At 48.4% G+C, this 24,634-nt stretch overlaps 1 protein-coding gene across 3 annotated transcripts in view; it reads left to right on the top strand.

Moving 5' to 3' along the window:
• Positions 1 to 22,997, top strand: part of Syn3 (synapsin III) — a 441,204-nt gene extending 418,207 nt beyond the window's left edge. For all 3 annotated transcript variants that reach the window (XM_074084313.1, XM_074084314.1, XM_074084315.1), the window contains 6 exons: positions 3,847 to 3,921; positions 7,875 to 7,977; positions 11,764 to 11,898; positions 12,681 to 12,768; positions 18,765 to 19,056; positions 20,290 to 22,997. In XM_074084313.1, the coding sequence (XP_073940414.1) occupies positions 3,847 to 3,921; positions 7,875 to 7,977; positions 11,764 to 11,898; positions 12,681 to 12,768; positions 18,765 to 19,056; positions 20,290 to 20,422 (826 nt within the window). In that variant the 3' untranslated portion in view covers positions 20,423 to 22,997. The remainder of the gene's footprint in view (positions 1 to 3,846; positions 3,922 to 7,874; positions 7,978 to 11,763; positions 11,899 to 12,680; positions 12,769 to 18,764; positions 19,057 to 20,289) is intronic.
• The last annotated feature ends 1,637 nt before the right edge of the window (positions 22,998 to 24,634 follow it).

Here is a 24,634-nt window from a genome sequence, read left to right as displayed (position 1 = left end):
GTTTATGGAGCAGTGGTTGTGTGGCTCCATATTTGGGGCCTGCCATGGTTGGCCCTAGGCAGTTAGAAAGACGGTCTGTCCAGTGCTTTTGGGCAGTGTGCCTTGTGCCTGAGGGTCGAGTCAGCAAGCCACAGGCTATAGGCCACCCTCAGCTGCCACCTGTTTCTGTAAAGGAAGTCATGTTGATCACAACTGTGCATATCATTGACACATTGCCCATAGTTGCTTTCGTGTCACCTGGATTGTCTAAGCCTGGGGCTCAGCAAACCTTTTGTGTGTAGGACCAGGTGGTGACTTTAAACTTTGAGGCCACACAGTCTCCGTTATAGCCACTGCACTCTGCCGTTACCTGGGACACTGGAGGAGATACAAGAGTCAACCAAGAAGGAAATGGTCACAGGAAAAGGATGGACTCAGTTCTCAAGGGATAGTTCTGCCCTGTCTTGTCAGTCACACCTCTCCTATCTCCAATGAAGTCCAGAGCTGTTGCTGCTCTCAGGTGTCCTCAAGGGAATAAGGTTGCCTCCTCCCTGTCCCTTCTGAGTTTGGGCACGTTCCAGTGAGGCAGTCCAGTGTATTCCTGAAGCCCCTGCCGTCCGCCATGATATCATTTTCCTCCTCCCTTCATTGTTAGAGTTTCCACTTGACATTAAGGACACCTTGTCCCAGTTTCTTTTCTTGAAGATGACCTCATTGCTGCATTCTTTAGGCTAAGCCTCTCTGTCCTGACAGCTCCAATTTGTCATTAGTTACAGTTTCCTGGACCCTGGGTTGGCCCACATCCACGGGAGGAGGCTCATGTCGGACCTCAGTGGAGAACGTCCTCTCTACCCTGAACCATTCTACCTCCTGTCAGACCTTTGTGCTTGTTGGGGTGTTCTCTTAGCAGATACAACAAGGAAATACGTTTATTCATATGTATATGCTTACCCACATGGACACGTATCTCCGTAATTATTTCTCTATAAACCCATCCATTTGTGTGTTAAGCTAGACAGAGTCATATTGACATCTCTGAGTTTCATCCAGTACCATGTGGTTCATTTTAGCCCTCCCAAATTGCTTTGTCTCTACCCTCCCACTTCAGCTAAGAGAAACCTGGCTCACATCATCAGCCATCCATTGACTAGTTTAACTCCTGTCCATGTGTACAGTTTCAGTACAACATGGTAAGCCTGTGGAAAAAAACTTTACCAACTACAGCACAGTGCTTACATACAACTCTTTTTGCCTTTAGTCTTACAGCCTTCACTCAGGTCCAGAGTTACTCAGGCCAGCATCTTTTACTCCACCCTCTTCAATGAGGTTATGCCATACACTTGTGTCATGGTCTGAATTCATGTTGAAATCCCAACCACGGAAGTGATGGTATCAGGAGGACAGTTTAGGGAGGGATTAATTACATCATGAGGGAGGAGCCCTCAGGGATGGGCTTAGTGCTCTTGTACAGAGGCCCCAGAAAGATCCCTTGCCTCTTCTCTGCATGAAGAAGCAGAAAAAAGTCACCATCTATGAACCAGAAAGTGGGTTCTCATCAAACATTGAATCTTCAGGCACCTTAATCATGGGCTTCTCAGCCTCCAGAATTGTGATAAATAAATTCCTGCTATTTATAAGCCACTTAGTTTAGGGTACCTTGTATAGCAGCCCAAACAGACTAAAACAACTTATAACCAAAGGAGACACTTTTGTCACAGTCTCCATCCCGTCACACATTCCAATGACTGCATCACATTCTGGCCACTGGCAAGACTCCTTTCCTTACTTCTGTGATGGACTCCGTGGGCTCCACAATGGAGAACCAAGGTTAAGAGAATGGAGTTTGTAAGATATGGGTTGGTGGCTTCTGCCAGTAAGTGGGAAGAGTATTAATAATGCCATGTCTTTAGGTCTTATGAGGCTGAAATGAGTCAGTACTTGTAAAGCTCTTAGATCCATAACTCAGATACAGAAAGAATTCATCAAATATCAGCCCTCACTACCATCTTCTGGAAGGAAAGCAATCTGACTATGTTCCTGCTGCTTGGCCCTTGGAATGCCTTCTTATCTCCTCTTACAGAAAATAATAGTGACATCCATTGTGCTAGGAAATTTATGGGAATATTTCCTTTCATTCACACAAAACCAATAAGGTCATCCTGTTTGAAGTTACTCCCATTTTACCAATGAGGAAAAAAGACTTGGTGGTGTTGCCCCCAGTTACATTGCTAGAAAATGCTTAAATCAAGACTCCAGACAGACATGAGTGACTCAAGTCACTTCTTACTTTCTGTCGCCACCTTCCAGATCCCACTATGTCATCTCTGCATACTCAGACTTGTCCCTACCCAGGATATAGGGTGGCCCTGTGAGCATTTGCCAAGTAAATTGAATTCCGTTGTGTTGAACTAAACTCAACTGAACTGAACTGGGCCTCTGAGTAACTATGGCTCCTGTTAGCCACCGTCACTCTCAGCGTTGATTTTTCTGTGTTAGGAAGACATACTCTTGTGTCAGTCCTTCTCTCAGTTTACCTTTAGTCTCAACCCCACACCTTCCCTTGGCCATGAAACAAACAACTTCCTCTCTGCCATTTTGCTTGAACACATTGGGTCTCTATTGGATCCAGATGTGCCTTTGGTACCAGGAAGTTTGTCACTCAGTCAGTAGTAACTGGGTATCCACTGAATGCCAGGTCCCACTGGCCCTGGGTGTCCAAGGGATGGAGTGAAAGATGTTCCCTGTTTTCAGGGTTTTTCCTTCATCAAGGAAGACAGGACACAGAGCAATTGTGACAAGTGAGGTGTGCAGGGCTGAGCACAGTTAAGTGCAGTGCAAGGCAGTCCCTGCTTGGGAAAAGTCACACGGCAAATGAAGCCTAAAGGATGAGCAGGGTTTACAGAGGCAAAAATGGAGGCATAGGCTGCATAGGCAAAGGGAAGTACTCCTGCGAGGCCAAGGATTGGTGCTGGGCACAGCAGAGTGCTAGAAGAGAGGCCAGTTGTTGCTAGAGCAGAGCAAACTCAGAAAAGGAGCAGAGGAAGGAGCAAGGAAGGCAGAGGCCACAGGCCTTCACGGTCTTCTCCATGGACAAGTAACCACTTTTCTCAGAGAATCATTTTTTTCTACATGTTAGAGCCCACAAAACATTCCACAACTACCGGGGGCTACATTGCCGTAGTTCTCCTCAAAAAATTAAAAGAGGCCGAGTATGTCAGTCAGCTTTCTGTTGCTATAACAAAATGCCTGTGATAAGCAACTTAAAGGATGAAAGGTTTATTTGGTCTCATGGTTTCAGAAGTTTCAGCTGTGGTTTCTAGACCCTGTTGCTTTGGGCCTGTGCTGGCAAAGTACATCATGGCAAAAGCACAAGGCAGAGGAGGCCGCCCACCTCATGGCAGCCAGGAAGCCAAGAAACAGAAAGGAAGGGGCTGTGGTGTCCCACTATCCCCCTTCAAAGGCACACCACCAGTGACCTAACTTCCTTTCAGTAGGCCCAGCTTATAAAGTTTCCACCACCTCCCAACAGCACGACCCTGAGGACCAAGCCTGTAACACACAGGCCTTTGTGGGACATTCCAGATCCAAACTATAGCAGCAAGGCTTAGAGGATTTTATCTGATATTGTCAACAATTTTTTTTTAAATTTCCAAAAGCAGCTTAGAAAAACCATACATAAGCTCCAACAAATAAGGCAGTCGGCATGAAAGGAAGTTACAACAAGGAAATAAACCTGAGATAGGGTCTGGATGTACCTTAAAATGAGTCAGAGATTTGAAACAGAGCTGCTAACAACCAAAGCAAAAAAGGAAAACGAGTCACTCAGAAGTCTTTAACGCCCTCAGTGCATTGTCTGTTCTCACACAGGAGAACGTCCATCTCTGGAAACTGGAAAGCCAACACAGGCTCGGCCATGTTGGAGCAGGTGGCCATGACAGAGAGGTAAGAGATGAAGGACGTGCAGGGAGGGGCACTAGCCATGGTGGCAGTTGGGGAAGGGTACAATTGGAGCTCTGTAAACAATGCCCCTCCCCATAGCATTGTCCTAGGCATGCTGTCCTTTATTGCCCAGAAGAACCTTGGGACACGGGTTAAAATAACTGCACTTTACAGAGAGAGGAAGTGATTTGCCCAATGTCACGGGGCTGATTAATGGCAGAGCTGAGAGCAGAATGCTAATGCCTTGACCCCAAGTTCAGGGGTCTTTCCAGCCCTGCCCCACTGCCTCAGGAAGAAGGCAGGGAGCCCTCGCCATCCATACTCTGCTCCGGCAACTGTGATTAAGCATCCATATTAGAACACCAGGGAAATGGAGAGCCTTACTTCAGTCTCCATCTGAACAGGAGAAGCTGATCCCCCATGAATCTGTTTCCGGGTGTGCCTGGCTGAGGGCCCTGCAGGTCCTTCTTGCCTTAAGTCCTGCTGTGTGACATTCTCACCTGAGGAAGGGCAATAGCACCTGCTCTCGGGCCAGCCTGACCTCCATTCTTTCCTGAATGCTCAGTGAGTGACCTCTGCTTGCAAACACACAATGGTAGTCGACAGAATAGGGCTCTGGGGTCAGAAAGCTCCATTCTGTAAACGTTTACTGAGTGCCTACTGCATGTCACATTGTCCTGAGCAGTAAAGAGGCCACAGTAAAAAGATCCAACCCTTCCTCTAAGAAGTCTGGATGTGCTCGAAGTATCAAAACACAGGTCAAAAGGTTTGCACTTTGAAGAGATTTACTGGCTCCCATTATTGAAAATTCAAAAGGTACAGCTCCTGTGAGGCCTGAATCATTTCCTAACCCACCCTGGCTCTTTTCTGTGTGGCTTCCTTTGGATATGCTTTCTCCTATGGTGGCCCTTATGCTTCCAGGCCTAGAGCTTCACTGTCAAGTCCATCAGAAAGAAAACATCTCTTTCCCAACCATTTTATCCAAAGCCTGGTTGGCAGGCTGGGGTCACATGACCATCCCTGAACCAATTATGATAGCTGAGAATACTGCAATTCTGTGATTGGATAGGCCAGTGAGGTTGAGTGGGTCCCCCCTCAATAGCCACAATGGCTGAGCTGAGTGGCACTGGGGGTTCAATACCAAGGGATTCCGAGAAGTCCTTAGTAGAAGAGAAAATAAATGCTCTGAAGACTAACATGACAGCCCATCCATTCCCTGGATCCCCTGCTAACCAAGCAACAGAGACAATTACAATGCAATCTGATAATATTTGGGAGACCATGGCCACTGGGTGCTTGCAGGAGAATGGAGGAAGGTCAAGGAAAGCTGACTTCCTGAAAGAGAAGCGTTCAGCATCCCTTCCTCAAGAATGAATGGGAGTCAGGAGAAGCTGGCATTTGTTTTATCTCTTTGTCAAGTATTTAATGAGCATAAACTAGAGCCCGTGTGGAGCCAGGCCCTGGAAGCAGGGACAAGAAAAGGGACATAGGCCCTGCCTTCCTGGGACTTCTGGTTCAGGGGTTCTAAGCTGAGGAAGCAACAAGAACCAAGGTGAGTGGCCCTAGCCCTGCCTCGCTATGTGACCTTGGGGACGTTAACTAATATTTCTGAACTTGTTCAACTGCTAAATGAAGGCAGTAAGATCCAAGTACGGTGGGTAAGAGAGACTACACAGTACTAATCTGGCACCAGCCCCACCTTCCCTCTGGGAACACACCTGCACTTACTGAAGTCCTGGTGCCCGTTATCTGGCACAACAGAACCATATGGTCTGAAGCAGACGCATCCCTCCCCCAGTTCACGGGATAGCAAAGGCCCTCTTCTCACGGCCTTTCTGGACTGTGAGCCCTGTCTTCCCCAATGTCACACAAGCTGCTCATGGGTGTCCCCTGCAGGCCACCAACTTCATGGCTGTGCCCAGGCGCAGGCCACAGGGACCTCCCTAGGAAGGGTCTACTCAGGCCTAAATTCACTTCCTCCTTTGCAGTCATGGGCAGTACTCTGGGGCTTCCTGTCCCATCCCCACAGGCTCAAATCCTGAGACAGCCCTCACCTTCCCTCCTACAGGCTCACCAGCTTGCCAGGTCGCCTGACCCCTGGGCAGAACCATGATGGGGCTTAGTTTCACTTAGATGGAGGGATGTGAGAGTAGCCTCCCTATATTCATTCCCAGCCTCCCCATACCACTCCACCCCAAGTCCCTGGCTTGATCCAGGAGTACCTGCTTCTGGGGTACAGCCTGCAGGCAACCCTGACATTGGTCACTTAAAAACAACCACAGGAACCTAGTCGCCTCTAGTCCTCATCTCCTTCCATTGAGAAGAAGCCTGAATCCTGAGTGGGTCTCATTTATCTCTCCCTAAGCCTGTGGTGTCCCATGAGTCTGCTACTCGTTCCAAATACAGAGACCCTCATCAGGGAGCCCAGAGGACTCCTAGAGCTCCAAGGACCAAACACTGTCTCCAGATGTACACATCAGAGTCTCATGGGAAGCGTTCAGAAATTGTAGAGAATATTCTAGCACAGGCGGGGCCCTGTGTCTGGATGTTTCTTTGTATGTTTGATTACTTCTCCTGGTGACTCCAATGCCCAACAAGAATCATATCTGGCCTTCTCATTTCACAGATATGGAAACTGAGGCTTCAAGAAGGAGAGTCTCACCCAAAATTTCTGAGGAAGTAATAGCAAGAATGAGGGGCCCCGGTGCCCCATGCTGAGTAAGACTAGGCCAGCCATGACCCATTCCTAATGAGAGAAAGGGTGGCTTGCTGAGGATCGGGAATCATACAGGACCTGAGGTTGGAAGCCACACTTACTCATCTCTCTGAGCCTCAGTTTTTTCATCTGTAAAATGGATTCAAACCTCCCTGATCAGGTAGGGAATGAGGAGTCAGCCCTTCCCCAGGCACAGAATGACACATAGTAGGAATGCAGTAGAGGTGCGTATTCATTCTGCCTTTCACTCCCACACGCTCCTGACTGCTGCTGATCGGGAGAACTGGGCTAAAGCCCAGAGATCTAGGAGAACCTGCCTCTGTTACTGCCTTGCTGTGTGACCCACTCTCCCTCTCTGGGCCTCAGTGGGCACTGGGGGATAAGATGAGAGCGTGCTAAGAGCACATCAACCATGATCCCTCCTCAACCCAGGCCCATAGCAGAGACACAAATAGATCTGAGGGCAGCCATGCCCTGTGTGACCCAGGGAAGTGAGGAGAGAAGCAAGAACACAGACACAGAGTCCCCTGTGAACCCCAAATCCAGCCCACAAGGGGAGCCAAGTGCAAGCCCTGAAGATTCCTCCAGATACAGCAGCCCCCTTGTTGCAAGGTCAAAGTCCAGCGTTGAGCTCTGTCCCAGGCAAAGCAAACTGGCCTTGCAGCCATCAAGTGGCTGGAAAGGGAACAAAGGCCCCAGGGCCAGGCGGGAGCAGCCTGCCAGGCTCCCCTGCCACCCCCTCCCCACCAGGCTTAGGGAGAATGCAAGCTTTGTCCCCTGCAGGCTCTTGTCTGGCTGGGCTCTGGGCTGGGAGGGTAGCCGGAATGGTTTCTAGAGCCCTGCGAGCAGCTTTCCCAAGGGAAAAGGGCTGCAGGGGTGGCTGGGTGTCTGAGATGGCTCTGGATGGGGGCAGGGCAAGCTGCCCCTCACTGCTGCTGATCACAACTGTCAAGGTCCTGGGAGGGGGTGATTGGGGGTCTCTGAGATTGCCACACTCTCATTTCTTCTTTCCCTTATTCTTCCTCTCTTCCTGCCTCCCCAGGGCTCGCTTTCTTTTTTCTTTCTTTCTTTCTTTCCTTCTTTCTTTCTTTCTTTCTTTCATTCTTTCTCTCTCTCTCTGTATGTTACTGTCTCTCTCTATCTCTGCCTGTTTTGTCCATATGCCCAGCATCTCTCTGTCTTTCCATTGCTATGTCTCCTTCATCCCTGATGCTCACTGTCTGTCTGTACTTTCCTGCAGGTACAGGCTATGGGTGGACAGCTGCTCAGAAATGTTTGGTGGCCTGGACATCTGTGCTGTCAAGGCCGTTCACAGCAAGGACGGCAGAGATTACATCATTGAGGTGAGGGAAGAAGCAGGAGGTCCCCTGCTTTGCCCAGCCCTGGCAGAAGGGTCAGAGAGAGGGACTCCAAGCTGTGTTCCAGCATGGCCAGCTGCATCCTGGCTCCCGGACCATGCAGCCCAGGCCCCAGTAAGCAGTCTCCAGAGACATCTGCCCCACCACCCTTGTCACCTCATCCCACCTCTGCCACAGCAAAGGCTCAGGGTGTGAGTTTTAACCATTCTCCCAAGCTGTCAGGCCAAGAGTCGGGAAGATTCTGTCCCATTGGGCTTGGTGGTATCCTCAGTGTCCAAGTGTGTGAAGTGGACCCACTTCCTTGGTAACCATACAGAGATTCCAACATTTATTCATTCTACAAACATGGACTTTAGGGGCTCCCATGGATCAGGCACATGGGTAGCTCTGGTGTTGAGTGTTCAGAAGTGGACACGGCTGTGCATGGTACCACCAGAGCGGGAAACATGTAGTTGTAAGAGAGAGGCTCACAGAACCTGAATCCCTCTTAAGGGCCTCCTGTGGCCTCTCCCCATCTCACAGTCCCCTGTCCCCTCCAAGACACCCCCACAGTCTCTCCGTCCCACAGTCTTCCTCTCCTGCCTCCATCGGCACCTCAGGGCTCTCCCCTGCTTTCCCCCGAAAATGCCCCTGTGGCCTCAAGTCCCTCCTGTCCCCAACTTCCCACAGCCAGGCTCTAAGGCCCCAGCTTCCAGCTCACTCCTCCCGTGAGCTCTTCCTTCTCAAACCACAGGGGAGCAGCAGGCTAACACCAGGCCAAGACACGTGAGGGACAGCTCTGTGGTCCCCCCTCCCTGGGGTGTGGGCAGCTAATGGGGAGCACGCACATAGTTGGGTGGCCACAGAAGCCAGCCAGTCCTGCAGTCCCTACCCCACTCCCCAGGGATCCAGGGCACAGCAGCACCAGATGACTCCATGGGTGGGGCTGGCCCTGCAGGAGGGCACTGACACCAGCCTGGCAAGGGCTGCCTTGACAGGGAGACTCCCGCGGGAAGAGCTGCCTCTGTATCTGAGATCCTGGACTCGTCTGGGCTGGCTCATCTCCCCTGGCTGCCACTGTACCTAAAGTTCCCCTACACAGCCTCTGCTCAGGGGACAACTGTCCACCTACAAGTTGCTCCTGGAGGAGTCAGTCCCTCGCTCTTCTGGTGACATCCTGGGAGCAGGACCAGCCAAGGGGCCCTCTGCCTGGGCCCTCATAGCTCCTGACACCCCATGAGGCCTCCTGCCTCCCATCTCCTCACTGGGACACCAGACATGAATCCGGGTTGGCTCACACACTGTCATTCATTTCTTCACCATTGAGCCACCTTGCTGGGCACCAGATGACAGGTCACAGCAGTGGGCAGGAGGGCTGGGCCCTGTCCCGCAGAGCCTACTCCAGAGGGGCCGCAGTCCCCGTTAGAGATCAGAACACTCTCTTCTCTCTTGGACAGCACTCCTCTGCCTCTCTCTTTCACTCTACTTTCACTCTTCAGAAGAAAAAAACACCTGTGCCCATGGGCCCCCAGCTCCAGACACTCAGAGGGTCAGGGATGAAAGATGGTTCACATTTAGAAAAAGAAAAAAAAGTAAGGCTTGAACTTCAAAACCCAAAAAACAACTTCTCAAAAAATGTTCCAGAAAAAGAAAAAAAAAAAGAAAAAGATAGCTTTCATATATTTTTTTCCCTCTCAGAAACATTGCAGAGTTGTTTCTCTTCATTTGAGTTTAGGGTGGGGACAGAGAAGAGGGTAAGCTTGTTACTAGGAATATTTAAGGTATTTTCCCCAGTAATGAAAAAAAAGCAGGCAAGATGTAAAAATACTGGCTTCATTAGCCACCTCTGTGGTGAGAACAGAGAGTCTGTGAGACCCTCCAGGGAAAGACCTTTGAACTTGTCCTCTCTGACCTGTCCAAGGGATGACATTGCTCACTGGAAAAATGTTTCCCTGGGGAGACTGAGTGTCCACTTCCTTTGGCTGTGTCCTGCCTGGGGGGGTTCCAGAATTCTCGACCTCAGGTTCCTGCAGCAGCTGTTTTCCACTGCAGGGAATGTGAAGACCCAAGCAGAACAGAAACGGGTGGGCAGGGGCGGGGAGGACAGGCATGGGACAGGAAGCCCGTGAACACTGGGGACAGACTGCACTGTTACAGCTCAACACAGCTGATGCTGAGCGAGACGGTCCACGTGCCAGGCACTTGGCTCCTGCATGTCAGACCTAGGTGTGACACCTTGAGGAGCTCCATATTCCTCAGCTCCCAGTACCTGCTGGATCCTTGAACCACTTGCTTTTCACAGCTTCCTGTGGGTGCGTCAGACCCACAGACCCTGAAATTCCCAGCCAGAGGGGTCTTAGCAGCTGCTTGAATCCCTTAGTTTATAGCTGAGGAAAAAAATACACTCATAGAGGAAAAGTGAGCTGCCCAAGGTCACAAAGCAAGTCTGCAGCAGAACTCAGGCTCAGAACCCTGGTTGCCTCTTCCAAGTTTTTTGCATGAACACAGGGGTTGTCGAGAGCTTCCCTGATCGCATGGAAGTTGTCACTTCTTTGACCCTCTGCTTCCTCATCATTACGATGAAGATAATAATAACACCAGCCTCAAAGAGCTGATGTGAGCTCATCATACCCATGACTTAGAACAGTGCACATAATAGGGGCTCAATAAAACAGGGCACTTAGTATCCTCAGCATTGTGAGCAAGTCCTATTGCAAGGAACTCTCACGCCTCCATTCAGCAGAGATTTGCTGAGGGGACACCAATTAAAAGGACACAGGGCCACTCCAGACCTTGCAGGCTCTCAATCTAGTTATGGTGTCAGAATAAGCAGGAGGTGGCAGGCAGGCTGTGGGATAAACTCTCCAATGGGAAAATGAGGTCAGCAGCAATACAGTCTTGGGATGTCTCACAGGAGTATGTGCAGGCCTAGAGGGCTTCCTGGAGGAAGGGCTAAGCTAGGTGTTCCCTGACAGGTGGTGAGTCCAAAGCTGAGAAAGGAGGAGATGAGTCGGTGCGTTTGATGGGGTAGGACAGGTGGGCACAAGTGCCTGGATTCTTATAGCAGAGGAGAGAGAGTAACCAACATGGCTATTTCCCAGCTCTGCCAAGATGGTCTGTAGCTGCCCATGCTCAGGGAATCACCTGGCTCGTTGTCCTTTCCGTCTCTGTGCCTCAGTTTCTCCATGTGTGAAAAGAGCAGAATGGGCAAGCATGTGCTCTCAGGTCCCCTTCCCCGTATCAGCCTTGCTTCCTGTGAGACCAGCCAGCTCTCTGAAGAACAAGTTTCATTCCAGGTCCGTATTCTGCCAGGACCCCAAGAACAGCCCTTTCCTCTTCCATCTTCTCTCTGAGCCCTGGGTCACTTCCAGCCTGTCATTTTTTTTTTTTTTTTGGTCATGATGGAACCGCCACCTTTACTGCTTCCAGTCTTGACCTTGGGCCAAAGGACAGGAAGCCAGCCCCAACCCTGGGAGGGATGCTGGGTGAGAAAGGAGGGGGCGGAGACCAGCTCCCCAAAGAAAAGTACAGAAAAGGTCAGTAAATGCTCCCCCACCTTCAGTCACATTGCTGTAGCACAGCGCTGTAGGATGACTTGAACTCAATCCAGGAAGTTGGTTTAGACTGCTCTGTAGGGAGATGGATGTCTCTGGAGGACCCAGCCCAGCTGGGGGTGCGAGGCTGGCGGTTTGTATGGAGGACATCGCCATCTAGTGGTCACTCCTGGCAAGTGCTGCCAATGGCTGGGCAGTCCTGGCATGGGGTTCCTGAGTCCTGCTTTTTCTTCCACAGGTCATGGACAGCTCGATGCCCCTGATTGGAGAGCATGTGGAAGAGGACAAACAGCTGATGGCCGACCTTGTTGTCTCCAAAATGAGCCAACTCCTGGTGCTGGGGAATACCGTTCCCTCACCCCTGAGAGCTTGGGTAAGATTTTCAGGAATAAAGATTGGTAGCCCTGAGAAATGTCAGGATGTCTGAAATGAGAACTTTCAGGATCCAACAGATACCCCAGAAGAGGAATCAACCTGAGAAGAAAGGAGCAGGTTGGGGGACAGAGGCTGGACGTGGCCCCATGGCCATCCCATGAACTTCCAGGGGATCTTCCTCTCTCCTCTATCCTGGGGCAAAGCTCCTATCCCGCTGGCCTTTGGCCTCTTCGGAAAGATCATTAATAACTGTCATCTGTGCGGTCCCCATCCTGCGCCTGAGCAGAGGGTGTGTGCAAGAGCGCGTGAGAACACACGTGCACACACACCCACTGTGAGTTCCTAGGCACCCAGTCAGTGGACTATTGTGTCTCCCACTTCCCCCTCCCCAGCCGGACAAGCTCTGGTCCATGGATTACCAGACCACTCACCAAAGAATTTGCCAGCTGCCCAGCCTTCTGGGAAAGCAAGTCCCAAAGCCTACACCCACCCCCAGCCCGCTTTCCCCCACAGAACTTCATTTCTGTGGGTAGACATCAGAATAATGGTTAAACTTGAGGTGGGGCTCTAGAGGGGAAGGAAATGTTTATGTTTTCAACCAAATCATGGCTACACTCATGCATACACACGTAAAAATCCATCACTCTCTACACTCAAGAACTGTGCACCATACCTAGGGCTTGCCTCAATGATGGAAAAGACCTTTGCAAAGCCTTGCCTCCCACCCAGGAAGTAAAGGCTATGGTAATCAAAACTGGCCTCTTTTCTCTTCTCCCCTAGGCTCCACAAACAAAACCTGCAAAATCCCCAGGACAAGGGCAGCGAGGACCCCAAATGGAACAGCCCCAGCCACGCCCACCTCCACAAGGTAAGAGCCAGGCTAGTCCCAGAGAAAAACCTTCTCAGTGAGGTTTTTGAAAGGCACTGCAGAATCTGCATTTGATTTCCAGAAGGTGTTGTGGAAAAAATTCATCCTCCACTTACTTTATCCATACACTGCATACTCACTCCGTGTGCAGATTGAGGGAGACTGAGGCCTTCCAACCCCTTAAGTCAGGAAGGAGGAAGGGAAGAGTGAAAGTAATTTTTTAAATATTTAATACGTGCCAGGCTTTGTCCCACAGATGGGACTTTCCCGTGTATCTTCTCATTTTTATCCTTCCAGCCACTCTACAGTGCTAGCTCCCTTTTCCCAGAGGGAGAAGTTGGAGTTTTGCCCAGGGAGACACAAGAAAATGGCAGGTTTACAAGTCTGGCCTTTCAGACCTTATAGTGTTTCTTTCTAGCCACTGGTAGTGCCTGAATAGATTTGTAAGCCAACAAGCTAGAGGGAAAAACAAAGAAAGAGCTGGCATATGGAACATCATATGCCAGCTCATCCATTGAAATTCTTCCTCGAAAAATATCCAGTTCCACTACATAATGCCACCATTTGTTAGAGGGCAAATGCTGTGGGTGAGGAGATAGGAAGAAATTGTGAGAATTTCTGAGGCTTTCTAGAGGAACGTTAGCTGCCCCAGGGTTCTTGCATGTGGGCCTAGGAAGAACATCTGTCCTGTGTCCCCTCCTGCAACCAGAGTTATGTGGGTGCCCCGTTGCTCTGGAGCAGCTGGGCAGCTGGGTGGGGAGAAGCCAGGGCAGGTGGTCTCCTTACACTCTTGTATGGCTCTGTTCAAAACTGTGTCAGAAAAAAGAGGCCTTTCTATCATGTCCTGGGTTTCCCCGTCAGCAGAATCATTGCTTCTTAGGAAAAATGAGCCTTGGGCATAAGATGACTTCCTTTTCCACAGGTCTAGGTAAAATGATCCTCCTCCCTCCCTCTCATCCTTTCTTCCCTTCCTTCCTTCCTTCCCTGCCTCCTTTCTTTCTACATCCTTTCCCTCCTTCCTTCATTCCTTCCGTCCTATTTTATTTAATATATTCTTCTATATTCATTTACTTTTTCATAGAAGTAAATTTTAAGTTGACTGTTTTCCCCAATGCACTCCAAAATATATGCACAATTATCCAAATTGTATGGAACCATGGAGTAAAAATGACATTTGTCAAAATACCAGGCCAGATGTCCTTTGGACTGGAAGTCTCTGTGGCCAAAGACTCCTGAGAACATAACTTGTTCACAACTGTGTTCATTCTGGGGGCTGAGTCAATGTCCCCCATTTATTTCAAAGTCTTGCTCCTATCCTTTTCTTGATCCCGAAGTTATCTCTTCTTCCCTGTACTGACAAATCCCCATAAATACTCAGATCCCTTTACATCAGAAACAGTAACATTTAGTGAACCTTATGTGCTATTCCCAATCCCCATACCGTTCCATCCATCTGTGCTTCTCTCCCTGGAAAAGAAGACAATATTTGGGGAAAAGTACATTGTGTAGTTGTACACAATTGTGTGTCGGCCAGCTTTCCCTCACTGTCACAAAATATCTGAGAAAATCAACTTAAAAGGAGGAAAGCCAGGGCACCATGGCTCACACCTATAATCCTAGCTACTTGGGAGGCAGAGATCAGGAGGATCAAGGTTCCAGACCAGCCCAGGCATAAGTTAGCAAGACAGCATCTCAGGCATAGTGGTGTACCTCTAATCCTAGCTATGAAGGAAGCATAAATAGGTGGATCTCTGTCCAGGCCAGCCTGGGCATAAATGGCAAAACTCTATTCAAAAGAAACCTAAAGGGCTGGAGCGTGGTTCAAGTGGTAGAGTGCCTGCCTAACAAGTACAAGACCCTGAGTTCAAACCCCAGTACTGCCAAATAAATAAATAAAAAGGAAGAAAGTTTTATCTTGGCTCTTGGTTTCAGAGGTCCATGGTCACTTGGCCCTCTTGCTTTTTGGACCTGGGGTGACCCAGCACTCATGGGTCATTGGGCCTGGGATGACACTCCACTCATTTAGTGGAGGAAGACCGTTCACCTCCTGGTGGCCAAAAAGCAAAGAGAGAGCAAGAGAAAAGGATCAGGGTCCCAAAATCCCCTTGAGGGCACACCCCCAATAACCTAACTTCCATCCACAAAGACCCACATAAGGGTTCCACGACCTCCTGAGAGCGCCATAGGCTGGGGACCAAGCCTTCACCACATGGGCCATTTAAGGTCCAAACCATAAAAAACTGTGTCTTAGTATCTTTTGGCTTGTATATGTGTGTTTGAAACCAGTTCCTACCTCCCTGAGCCTCGGTTTCCTTGGTGATAAAGAAGGAAATAGCAGCAGCCTATTGGACGGTAGGTTGTTGTCCATGGGATAAGGTCAAGGAAGCAATTAGCAAGGTGTGTGACTCAGGGAAAGTGCTCGGAAGACATTAGCTCTTACTACTAATAATTTACCATTAATAATGATTATGTAACTTTTTTGATTCGCAAATGAAACTTTACTTTTAATTTCAAGAACAAGTTTCTAACAAAATAAAAGACTTTTAGGGAAGGCGGCTCCCTGGTAATTTTAATTCTTTTACATTTTAATGAAAATTACAAGAATAGAATCAGGACATGACCCTCACGTGCTCAGTCCCCTTGCCTTTGATTTCTTTTTTTTTATTGCTGTGCTGGGGGGCGGGGGACGGAATACATTGTGGCATTTACACAGGTGCTTACAATGTAGCACATATATCATACATGAATTCACCCCCTCTACCATTCTCCTTCATCTCCTCCTCCCCCGATTCCTGGAGTACTTTTAATGGCTATCATTTTTTCCATGTACATACATGTGAACACATTTTTTTGCACCCTCCTACCTGCTTTCCCCAGCACCTCCCCCAGTCCCACCGGTGCCAGCCCTTCCCCCTGAGCAGGGCTTGTTTCACCCTCCTCCTCCAATTTTGTAGAAGAGAAAAGAGAAAACAAAAAACATGACATTTTAGCTCGTTTGAGATAAAGGTAGCTACAAAGGAAACTCCTGCGTTATTTCCATGTACCTATGAACGTAACTCTTACTATGAGTCACCGCGCCCTGTTTGCAGTTCTAATAGACAGTGGTTCTTGATTGTACTAACAAACCTTACAACACATGCAGCCCCTGCCCTCTGCCTGGCAATAAGTCTACAGTTCTAAATGGTCCAAAAGTATCCAGCATGGTACCTGATTCCTGGCTGGTCTCTGCCCTGGCCCCTCCTTTCCCCTCCCCCTTTACCCAGGACTGACTGCTTAAAAACACTTCTGAACAGAGGCCCTTTAAAAAACAGAGAGCTACTGTGTTCTGTTTCCTCTCTAGCCCAGGGTAGGAACACGCTTGATAAAGAGATATTATTTTAAGGAACTTGTGGCTAAACACACATTTAGTGAGTTGAAAATAATCAACTTAAAACCAATTAAGGTAATTAAAGGAGTGAATTAACATTCAGAATAAAAATAACAAGGCTAATTCCAAAGCAATATTTTCACCAATTTCTCCAAGTAACAAGATCACAGTATTAGCTTGTTTCAAACTCAGTAAAAATTTGAAATTTTCCTTTAATAAGCTCCATCCCTTTTTTCGACATCAATTCTGTGCTTGGACAAATGCTTTCTATATAGAAGTTAATATTTTTTGTATGTGCTCAAATAAAAAATACTAAATTGTTTGCCTTGCCAAGAAACTGTATGAAATAACTAGAGTGTCTCTTGATGTACCCAGGGGGTAAAATAGGGACTCAAGAAATAGTTAATGAGTTATTGAATTACTACCCAGCTTTTCTAAGATATGACCAACTTAGGGGTGGAGTGGAAGGGTTAAGATAAAAGTAGAAAACAGATGTTTTCTTTGACCTACAGTAAGTTTAGAAAACAGAAATGTAACCAGCATTTAAAAATCCAGAGGTTTTGCTTAAATATCTAAATTTTAGCTTCAGTCTTCCACCCCCACCCCAGGTCAATTTCCAGCATCTTTTTTATTTTATTTTTTAGGCAGTTATTGGAATTTGAGCTCAGGGCCTTGCACTTGCTAGGCAAGCATTCCACCACTTGAGCCACTCCCCCCCAGACCTTCTTACTTCAATCAGTTTTTCAGATAGGGTCTTGTGCTTTTGCTCAGGGCCAGCCTTGGACTGATTCTCCTACCTCCATCTCCCGTGTAGCTGGGATCACAAACTTGTATTACCATGCCCAGCTTTTTTTTTTTTTGAGACAGGGTCTCACTTTTTCCCCAGGCTGGACTCTACCCACGATCCTCCCATCTTCCATACACCATCATGCCTGGCCTCTCCAGCCTCTCTTGATGGTGCAGAAGTTCTAGAAACCCCAGCCTGCTTTCCTGTACAGCAGCTCCTGGTGGTTAGCAACCACTGTTCCCTTGGACAGAGAAGTGCTCCCCATTTGCCTCAAACCTTGTTCCTACTATTGTCACCTCCATAGTGACAGAGAGAGTCAATTACTATTTTCTTTATGCTTGTACTTCTTTAGAGAGAGAATTCTCTGAACTATGTTTTTATATCAAGTGAGAAATTTTTTAAAGCTACATTATTTTCTTGCACTCAGCTACTTCATTAGCACACCAGCCTGTCCCTATAGGTGTATGGGTTTGAGATCAATGGGTCCTCCAATCTATAGCTATGAAAGAGGTCAGAAGCTAACATGCTACTGCAATTTCATCAGCTTAGAAAGGGTCCCACGGCCACACGACAATGTTTATATTGGGAGGGGGGATATTTGGTGTAGAGTCCAATGGCCTCATTGTGTGACCTACCCACAGTCACATGACATTTAAATGGCAAGCATTGAGTTAGGACCTGGGGTCATGGGGCCAGTGTGGGGTCAGGACCACCAGACACACAGGCCATGCCCTATGCAAATGTGCCCAGTGACAGGGTATCTGAGGGGAGACCATGGCAGAAATCTAGTCCTTGCTCCATAGCACATGGCTCTGAGCTGTTGCTACTAGAGAAAGCCACCTTTAATTTTCACAAAATTGTAATGACTCAGAGCCGCCCTTTGTGTGTGTGTGTGTGTGTGTGTGTGTGTGTGTGTTGCTGGGGCTAGACCCCAGGGCCTTGGGCATACTAGGCAAGAGCTCTACCACTGAGCTACAACCCCAGCACTTGGCTTTTGGTGATAGGGTCTCACTGTGTATCTTAAGCTGGCTTAGAACTCTAGGTCCTTCTGCCTCTGCCTCCCAGGTGCTGGGATTATGGATGTGTGGCACCATGCCTGGCTTTTGCTGGGTATGGAGCCTTCAGGTGGCAACCATCTTTCCTGTTGGATCAGAGCTTCACCCTTACCACCTCCCTATCTCCTTAAAGACCCTGTCTCCAAATACAGTCTCACTGAGGTTTAGGGCTTCGACATATGATTAGGGTAGGGGAGGCACAGACACAATTTAGTCTATAACATCACTCCAGATCTCTGTGTTGACAAAATTCCCCCAGTGGTCCAAATGCATGTTAAACTGTGAGGTCTCACTCATCCTAGTGTACAGTCACCCAGTCTTCTTTACATATTTCTTCTTTCTTACTTCTACACACTTGGACCAAAGTGGAATAAAACAGGTGCTCTATCTTAGTAATTCGATATTTGGTTTTGGCAGTACTGGGGTTTGAACTCAGGGCTTAGCACTTGCTAGGCAGGCACTCTACTGCTTGAGCCACAGCTCCAAAATGCTCTATCTTATAAACTGCTTTTTTTTGTTTATTGGTATTTAGTAACACATATTAACATCCTATGTCATTTAATATTGTTCTGCCACATCCTATACGATAATCCCATAGCATAATGCATCATATAGACGTATCTCAACACGTTGGTGACGTGCCTGACCATGGTTTAGTGTTTATATTATTTTTGGTTTCCACTGTTAGGAACAACACTATAATGAACATATGTAAGCAACATTATTTGTGCACAGCTGTATTTGTCCTAAGAACAAATTTGAACTTAACCATTTCTTTGGCCTGTAGGGGGCCCTCGTCAAGCTCATTCTCCCCAGCCCCCCAGATCTAGAAGCCCCTCCCAACAGAGGCTCTCCCCACAAGGCCAGCAGCCCGGGAGCCCCCAGTCTGGATCTCCACAACAGCAAAGGTCACCAGGCTCTCCACAGCTATCCCGGGCATCAGGTGACAGCTCTCCAAACCAGGTCTCCAAGCCAGGAACCAACCTCAGCTCCCAGCCCCGGCCCCCAGTGCAGGGCCGCAGCACTTCCCAGCAAGGTGAGGAGCCAAAGAAGCCAGCACCACCTCACCCCCATCTCAAGTAAGTGTTTGGGAATGACCAAGGGTGTAGGGCAGAGCTGGGGATGGCCAAAGCGGGGCTGACACAAGGTCAGGGACTCAAGACAAAGGACTCAGTGAGGCCTGGCCTGGACTTGAATAGATAGAGACTGGGCTAGAAGATAGCATTTATGTGTCAGGATCCAGCAGGGTGATCCTAGAGATTAGGCCTCATGGTGTCCTTCCATGAATATATGTATCAGTTATCACTTGCTGTGTAACAAACCACTCCCAAAACTTAGTGGCTTAGGAAAACAACCATTTTCTTCATTTGCAGTTTCTTGGTTCAGCAGTTTGTTCTGAGTTTAGCTCAGCTGGAAGGTTCTTCTGCTGGTGTCTTGTAGAGTTGACAGATAAAATTTAAGATGTCCAGGTAGTTGTGAATTTCAAATAAATAACAAATAATTATGAGTACAAGTATACCCTAAATATTGTGTGGGATAGACTTGCACTTTAAAATACACCTGTTTGGGATGGAGTTGTGGGTCAAGTGGGAGTACCTGCCTAGCAAGTGTGAGGCCCTGAATTCAAATTCCAGTACCACAAAAAAAAGTACACCTGTTTTCTATCTGAAATTTAAATTTAACGGATGTCCTACATGTTTGTCAAGTCGGGCAATCTTACTCTCCTGGGATCACTCATACAACTGCAGCCATATGGCAGCTTCACTGTGCTGGATGACTGGATGATCCCAGAGGGCCTCACGCACACATCTGATTGTTGGTGCAGGCTGTCAGCTGGGTCTCTCTCTCCATGGCATCTCATGTCCCCCAAGGCTAAGCCAAGCTTTCTCATATGACAGTGCTGCTTCCAAAAGAGCAGATGTAAGGCATCAAAGTCTCTTGAGGCCCAGCCTTGTAAGTTGTACGGTGTTATTCCATCATGTGCTTCGGGCCAAAGCAAGTCACCTGGCCAAGGCCAGATTCATAAGATGGGGAAACAGACTCTTGATAGGAGGAGCCTCAAAGGCACACATGCCGACCATGGGGTGGGGGGAATGGGGGGGTTGCACCCATTTTTTTTTTTAAAGTAACCCATCACTATACACACATGCACTGCTTCCTCCCACCTCCCCTCCTGTAAGCCTTACAGTCTGCTTTCTGGTCCCACTATCATTCTGATGGTTGGGCTCAGCCTCCTGGCTCAGGGCTGTCCCCAGACTCATTTCCTGGGAGTCTCAGCCATGGCTACCCAGACCCCCACCTTTCTGTTGCAGCAAATCCCAGTCCCTGACCAACAGCCTTGGCACATCAGACGCTACCCAGCGCGGGGCCCCAAGTGAGGATGAGGCCAAAGCCGAGACCATCCGCAACCTGAGGAAGTCCTTCGCCAGCCTGTTCTCTGACTAGTTCTGTCCAGGCTGGAAGGCAGGAGGGTTTGATGATGCTCCCCGCCTCCTATCTCCTCCTCCTTCTTCTCATCCATGGCTCCTGGCAGAGACGGATGAAGGCCCTGACAACATACTTCCTAAATGCCTTGGACCCAGAATCTCATCCTTCACAAGCATCCCATTCTTTCCCGTGGCATTCTGATGCGGTCTGACTGAGCGGAGAGCTTTGAAGAGCCTCCAGGTTCCTCGAAGCAGGCTTTCCTGACAGACCTGACATTGCTCCATTTACCTGTGTGCTTGCTCCCCTGCGCCGCACCCCCACCCTGGCCCATGCCAAGTGACATGTCTGTGTGGCTGGTGTTCACATTCTTGTTCATGTTTTGCTTGCCTTTGGACAGAGGCCCCCTTCGAGGCCTTGCCCCACCTCCATCAAATGCAGACACCATTGTTGGACGTCGGCAACATAGGAGGCAATAATTTTTAAATTGTTTTTGCAAACAAGAAAAAAGTGCAGCCCAGGAACCCACCACCTCACTCACCCATGCTAGCTCTGTTCATGCTCTAGACCTGCTGTTGGACCAGGTGCACAGAGGCCCCATCACAACTGGCCTCCAGTGGGATCTTGAGGTTAACAGGAAGCCAGATTCTGTGCAACAAGTAGGGCAACAGGAGGTCACCCTTGTAAAGCCACCTGTACACAGAGCATTATCCTTTTAATTACACAGTCAAAAGCAGACCACAGGTCCTTGTAGGAATCCTATCCCACTCCTGAAAATAGAGGGTCAGGTTTGGTCGGACTCCTGTGCCTCTTCGGTGTGACACCACCATTTGGCCTCCCACCCAAGCTGCTGGACCCAGAGAGAGTGGACAGATGCATGACAAAGGATCAGAGGCACAGTGATAGGAGCCTCCTGTTTGGCATTTCACACATTCTCTACAGCAAGGGGTCCACAGGTCACAGATTCCAAAAGGGGATCATGATCAAGCAGGTTTAGGAAATGCTATATTCTTCTTTTGGAGACACAGAGTTCAGGACACATGTCTAAGCAAAGACTTTTGGAATTCCTGCAGGAAAGACATCAGCTCTGACTTTGTTCCACCCTCCCTAACTTCTTTGGTTAAACAAGTTAACTGCAGAGCTGGAAAAAGTCATCCTGACTCCCTTCCCCCTGCTTTTGCCCCTACAACAGCTCCTCCCAGGATCAATGGGTCCAGGGGTGCCCCACACCACCAAGCATATGGTGCTAGAAACATTGTAGGTGCCAGCAGCAGTCTCATGGTTTCAAGAACCACCCAGAATATTACAATGCAGCCATGTTCTCCCCCAACAGCAACCTGGCAAGTTGACTATGTCTTCTCCTTCCAGTCCCAGGGAAAGGAGGGAAGAAAGGAAGGAGGTAAAAATTGAAGGATCCTTGGCCTACACCAGCTTTCAGTTATACCCAAGCACTGTAGATAGCTGGTCAATCAGCTGAGACTTATCCAAATTCCCAGGAGCATAAGACGAGTCACAACCTTCTTGGTACCCCCAAACCAGACTAGAGTGGTGGGGACAAAGCTAGAAACCCACTCCTGCACTGGGTCACCTAGAATCCTGGACCTCAGCAGAGCCTGCCTTCAAGCTGACTTTCCAACAGGATGGGGCTTGGCTCAGCATCAGAAGTGTTAGCTTTGTACCTGGCTGTCAGAGATCCACTTGACCCCCAGGGTTATCTTCTTCCTCCTTGCCCTCCTCCCTCTCTCATGATCAAGTTGGTATTGAGAAAAGAGAGCCTGAGCATTTTAAAGTCCTATTTCTGCTCTGGTCCAGGACCCTGGCGTGGACTCAGTAATAAGGAGCAGCTCTGCCGTAAGATCATCAGATGGCTCAGGGCGCCCTTGACCAACGGGCACCATAATTTGGCTGCCTAAGACCAGCGGGCTTAGGCCTGTCAGCATGAAATAGGATCAGCAGCAAATGGAATGGCAATGGTGTAGGGTGGGGGTGAACTGGTGAGAACCTGGTACTTGTTCCAGTACCATGTCCTTTATGCTTTGTCAATGTTCTGTTGAGTTCAGTGCCTGTGGCACAGTCACTGATGGTATCTAGACCCTACTCTGTCCACAGAAGCTGCCAGGACACATCCCTGAGGCAACAGAGGTGGCTCAGAGGGCAGTCGAATGCAGGGCATCACTGTCAACGCATTCTGCCAGGCCCAAGGTGGGAGGAGATGGGACCCAGCACCACACAGAGGTGCTCTGGGGAGGTCATCTGAAGTAGAAAACAGATCGGACAATTCATAATTCCACAGAACTTTGCTTCTTCCTCCTTCTCCTTTTGCTGCCTGACTAAATTCTTCCACCATTCCTCAGCAACCTCTAAAGGAAGCCAAGTAGGGAAGAAGGAAAGGAGACAAGTGAGTATCAAAATGTTAAGTGCAGGAATGTTTTAAAGCTATTCCATTCAAGTAAATTTAGCTGGAGAGAATTTAACTATTGGATAAAGTAAAGATGGTCAAGGATCCATCTCTCTCTCTCTCTCTCTCTCTCTCTCTCTCTCTCTCTCTCTCTCTCTCTCTCACACACACACACACACACACACACACACACAAACAGGGAATTGACACATTTAGGATGTGACAGTCTACAATCCTGTCACCTTTCTATTGGTACTTCTCTGATGACCTGCTTCAGTGACAGTCTGCTTCCCTACTGGGCCTGAGAAGTTTGTCTCCCACATTAGTCACAGGCAGAGGGAATCAGAACACAGCCGTGTAGGCTAGAAATGCCTGCCCCCACTTCTGTCTGACAATTGCAGTTGAAGTTGTCCCAGTAGACTGCCCTAGGAGTCTATGATAAGATTCAAGCACAGAGTCACAGGACTTGCAGGTCAGTTTCTTCCACTTTTAGTGGCCCCCATTACTTATGGGTGGATCTTTCCAAAAATGAACATTAGGACTAAAGGGTGTAGAGAAACACCACACAGCCCACAGTACTAGGAGGTTAGGAACCCAGGACACACCTGCAATAGTCATCACTCTCCAACAGTCTCACCCAAGTCTCAACAATAAAACACAACTCCCAACCCACAGCTAAATGGCAGATGAAGTTTCTCAAAGTGGAGGCCATGGCCATGGGTAGAGCTAGTTACAAATGTAGATGAAGCTTTGTTTCAGACCAAAGGGGTCAGAACTTGAAGTTGGAGGACCCAGAACTTCTACCTTCATCAGTCTTCCTGACTGTCGTGGAGCCTCTGAACTGAGCTTGGAGGAGGCTGCCATTGTAAGAAGCAGTATTGAGATGAATGTGTTTCAGTCACCAGTGCAGCTAGGGACCTGCCCCTTCGATAAGCATAACTAGTGTCTCCAGAGTGACTATGGCCTAAATTTGCCCACTTCCTAAATTCCATCCATTATCCCTAGAAATATCTCACCATTGAAATGCTATTTCCCTGAAACTCCAACTACAGAGAACAAACTCCTTTCAAACTTGTCAGGCCAGGCACGCTGATTATTACAACCACGCAGAGATGTTCAGTCTGTGACAGAACACCAGTTTCTAGCCAACACGTCTTGAACAATTTTCCTGGGGTCATGCACAAGAAAGTATGTCTTGTGGAGAGCACAGACCCCCCAGAATGGACTGTTTTCTCCCATTGGCTAGCACGTTACTTCCAAAGATATAACTTTTAATAATTGTGACATTTGGAAATGGGAAAGGGCAAAAAGAAAGGGGAGGAGAGTCACTGTGTATAGATTCTAACAGTTATATTTGTTATTTTTACTTTGTTTTACAACTTTGACCCAAAGAAAGGCCAGCATTTTCCTTTCAAGCTGACTTTAGTAAAGCTGAAACACAACAAAGACCCATTCAATTTGTGCACAATGAGTAGGGACTTGAAAACTCCACCTCAAAGGACAGCTCTACAAACCAGAGAGTTTTGTCCAGACCTTCCTCCTATTAGCATGATAAAATAGTACTGTCCTTTGCTGAAGTAAAAGCATCAGCTTTCAGGGACACTGGAAGATGAACATCCTTTCTTTATGTTTAATTCTTGGTGTCCCGTTCCTGACTACATCCCCTCCTAAACTTCAGTCCCTGCTGAGTGGGCACACCTGTAATCCCAGCACTTGGAAAACTGAGGAAGGAAGATGGCGAGTTCAAGGTCATCTTGGGCTACATAGTTTTTCTCAAAAAACCCAAAAGTTTCAGGCGCAATGGATCTTCTCTTACATAACAAATCAGCAGCAAA

Source organism: Castor canadensis, chromosome 8, assembly GCF_047511655.1.
Source record: "Castor canadensis chromosome 8, mCasCan1.hap1v2, whole genome shotgun sequence".
Taxonomy (NCBI): Eukaryota; Metazoa; Chordata; class Mammalia; order Rodentia; family Castoridae; genus Castor; species Castor canadensis.
Note: the sequence above shows the minus strand (reverse complement) of the source record. Positions and strands in the feature narration are given on the sequence as shown.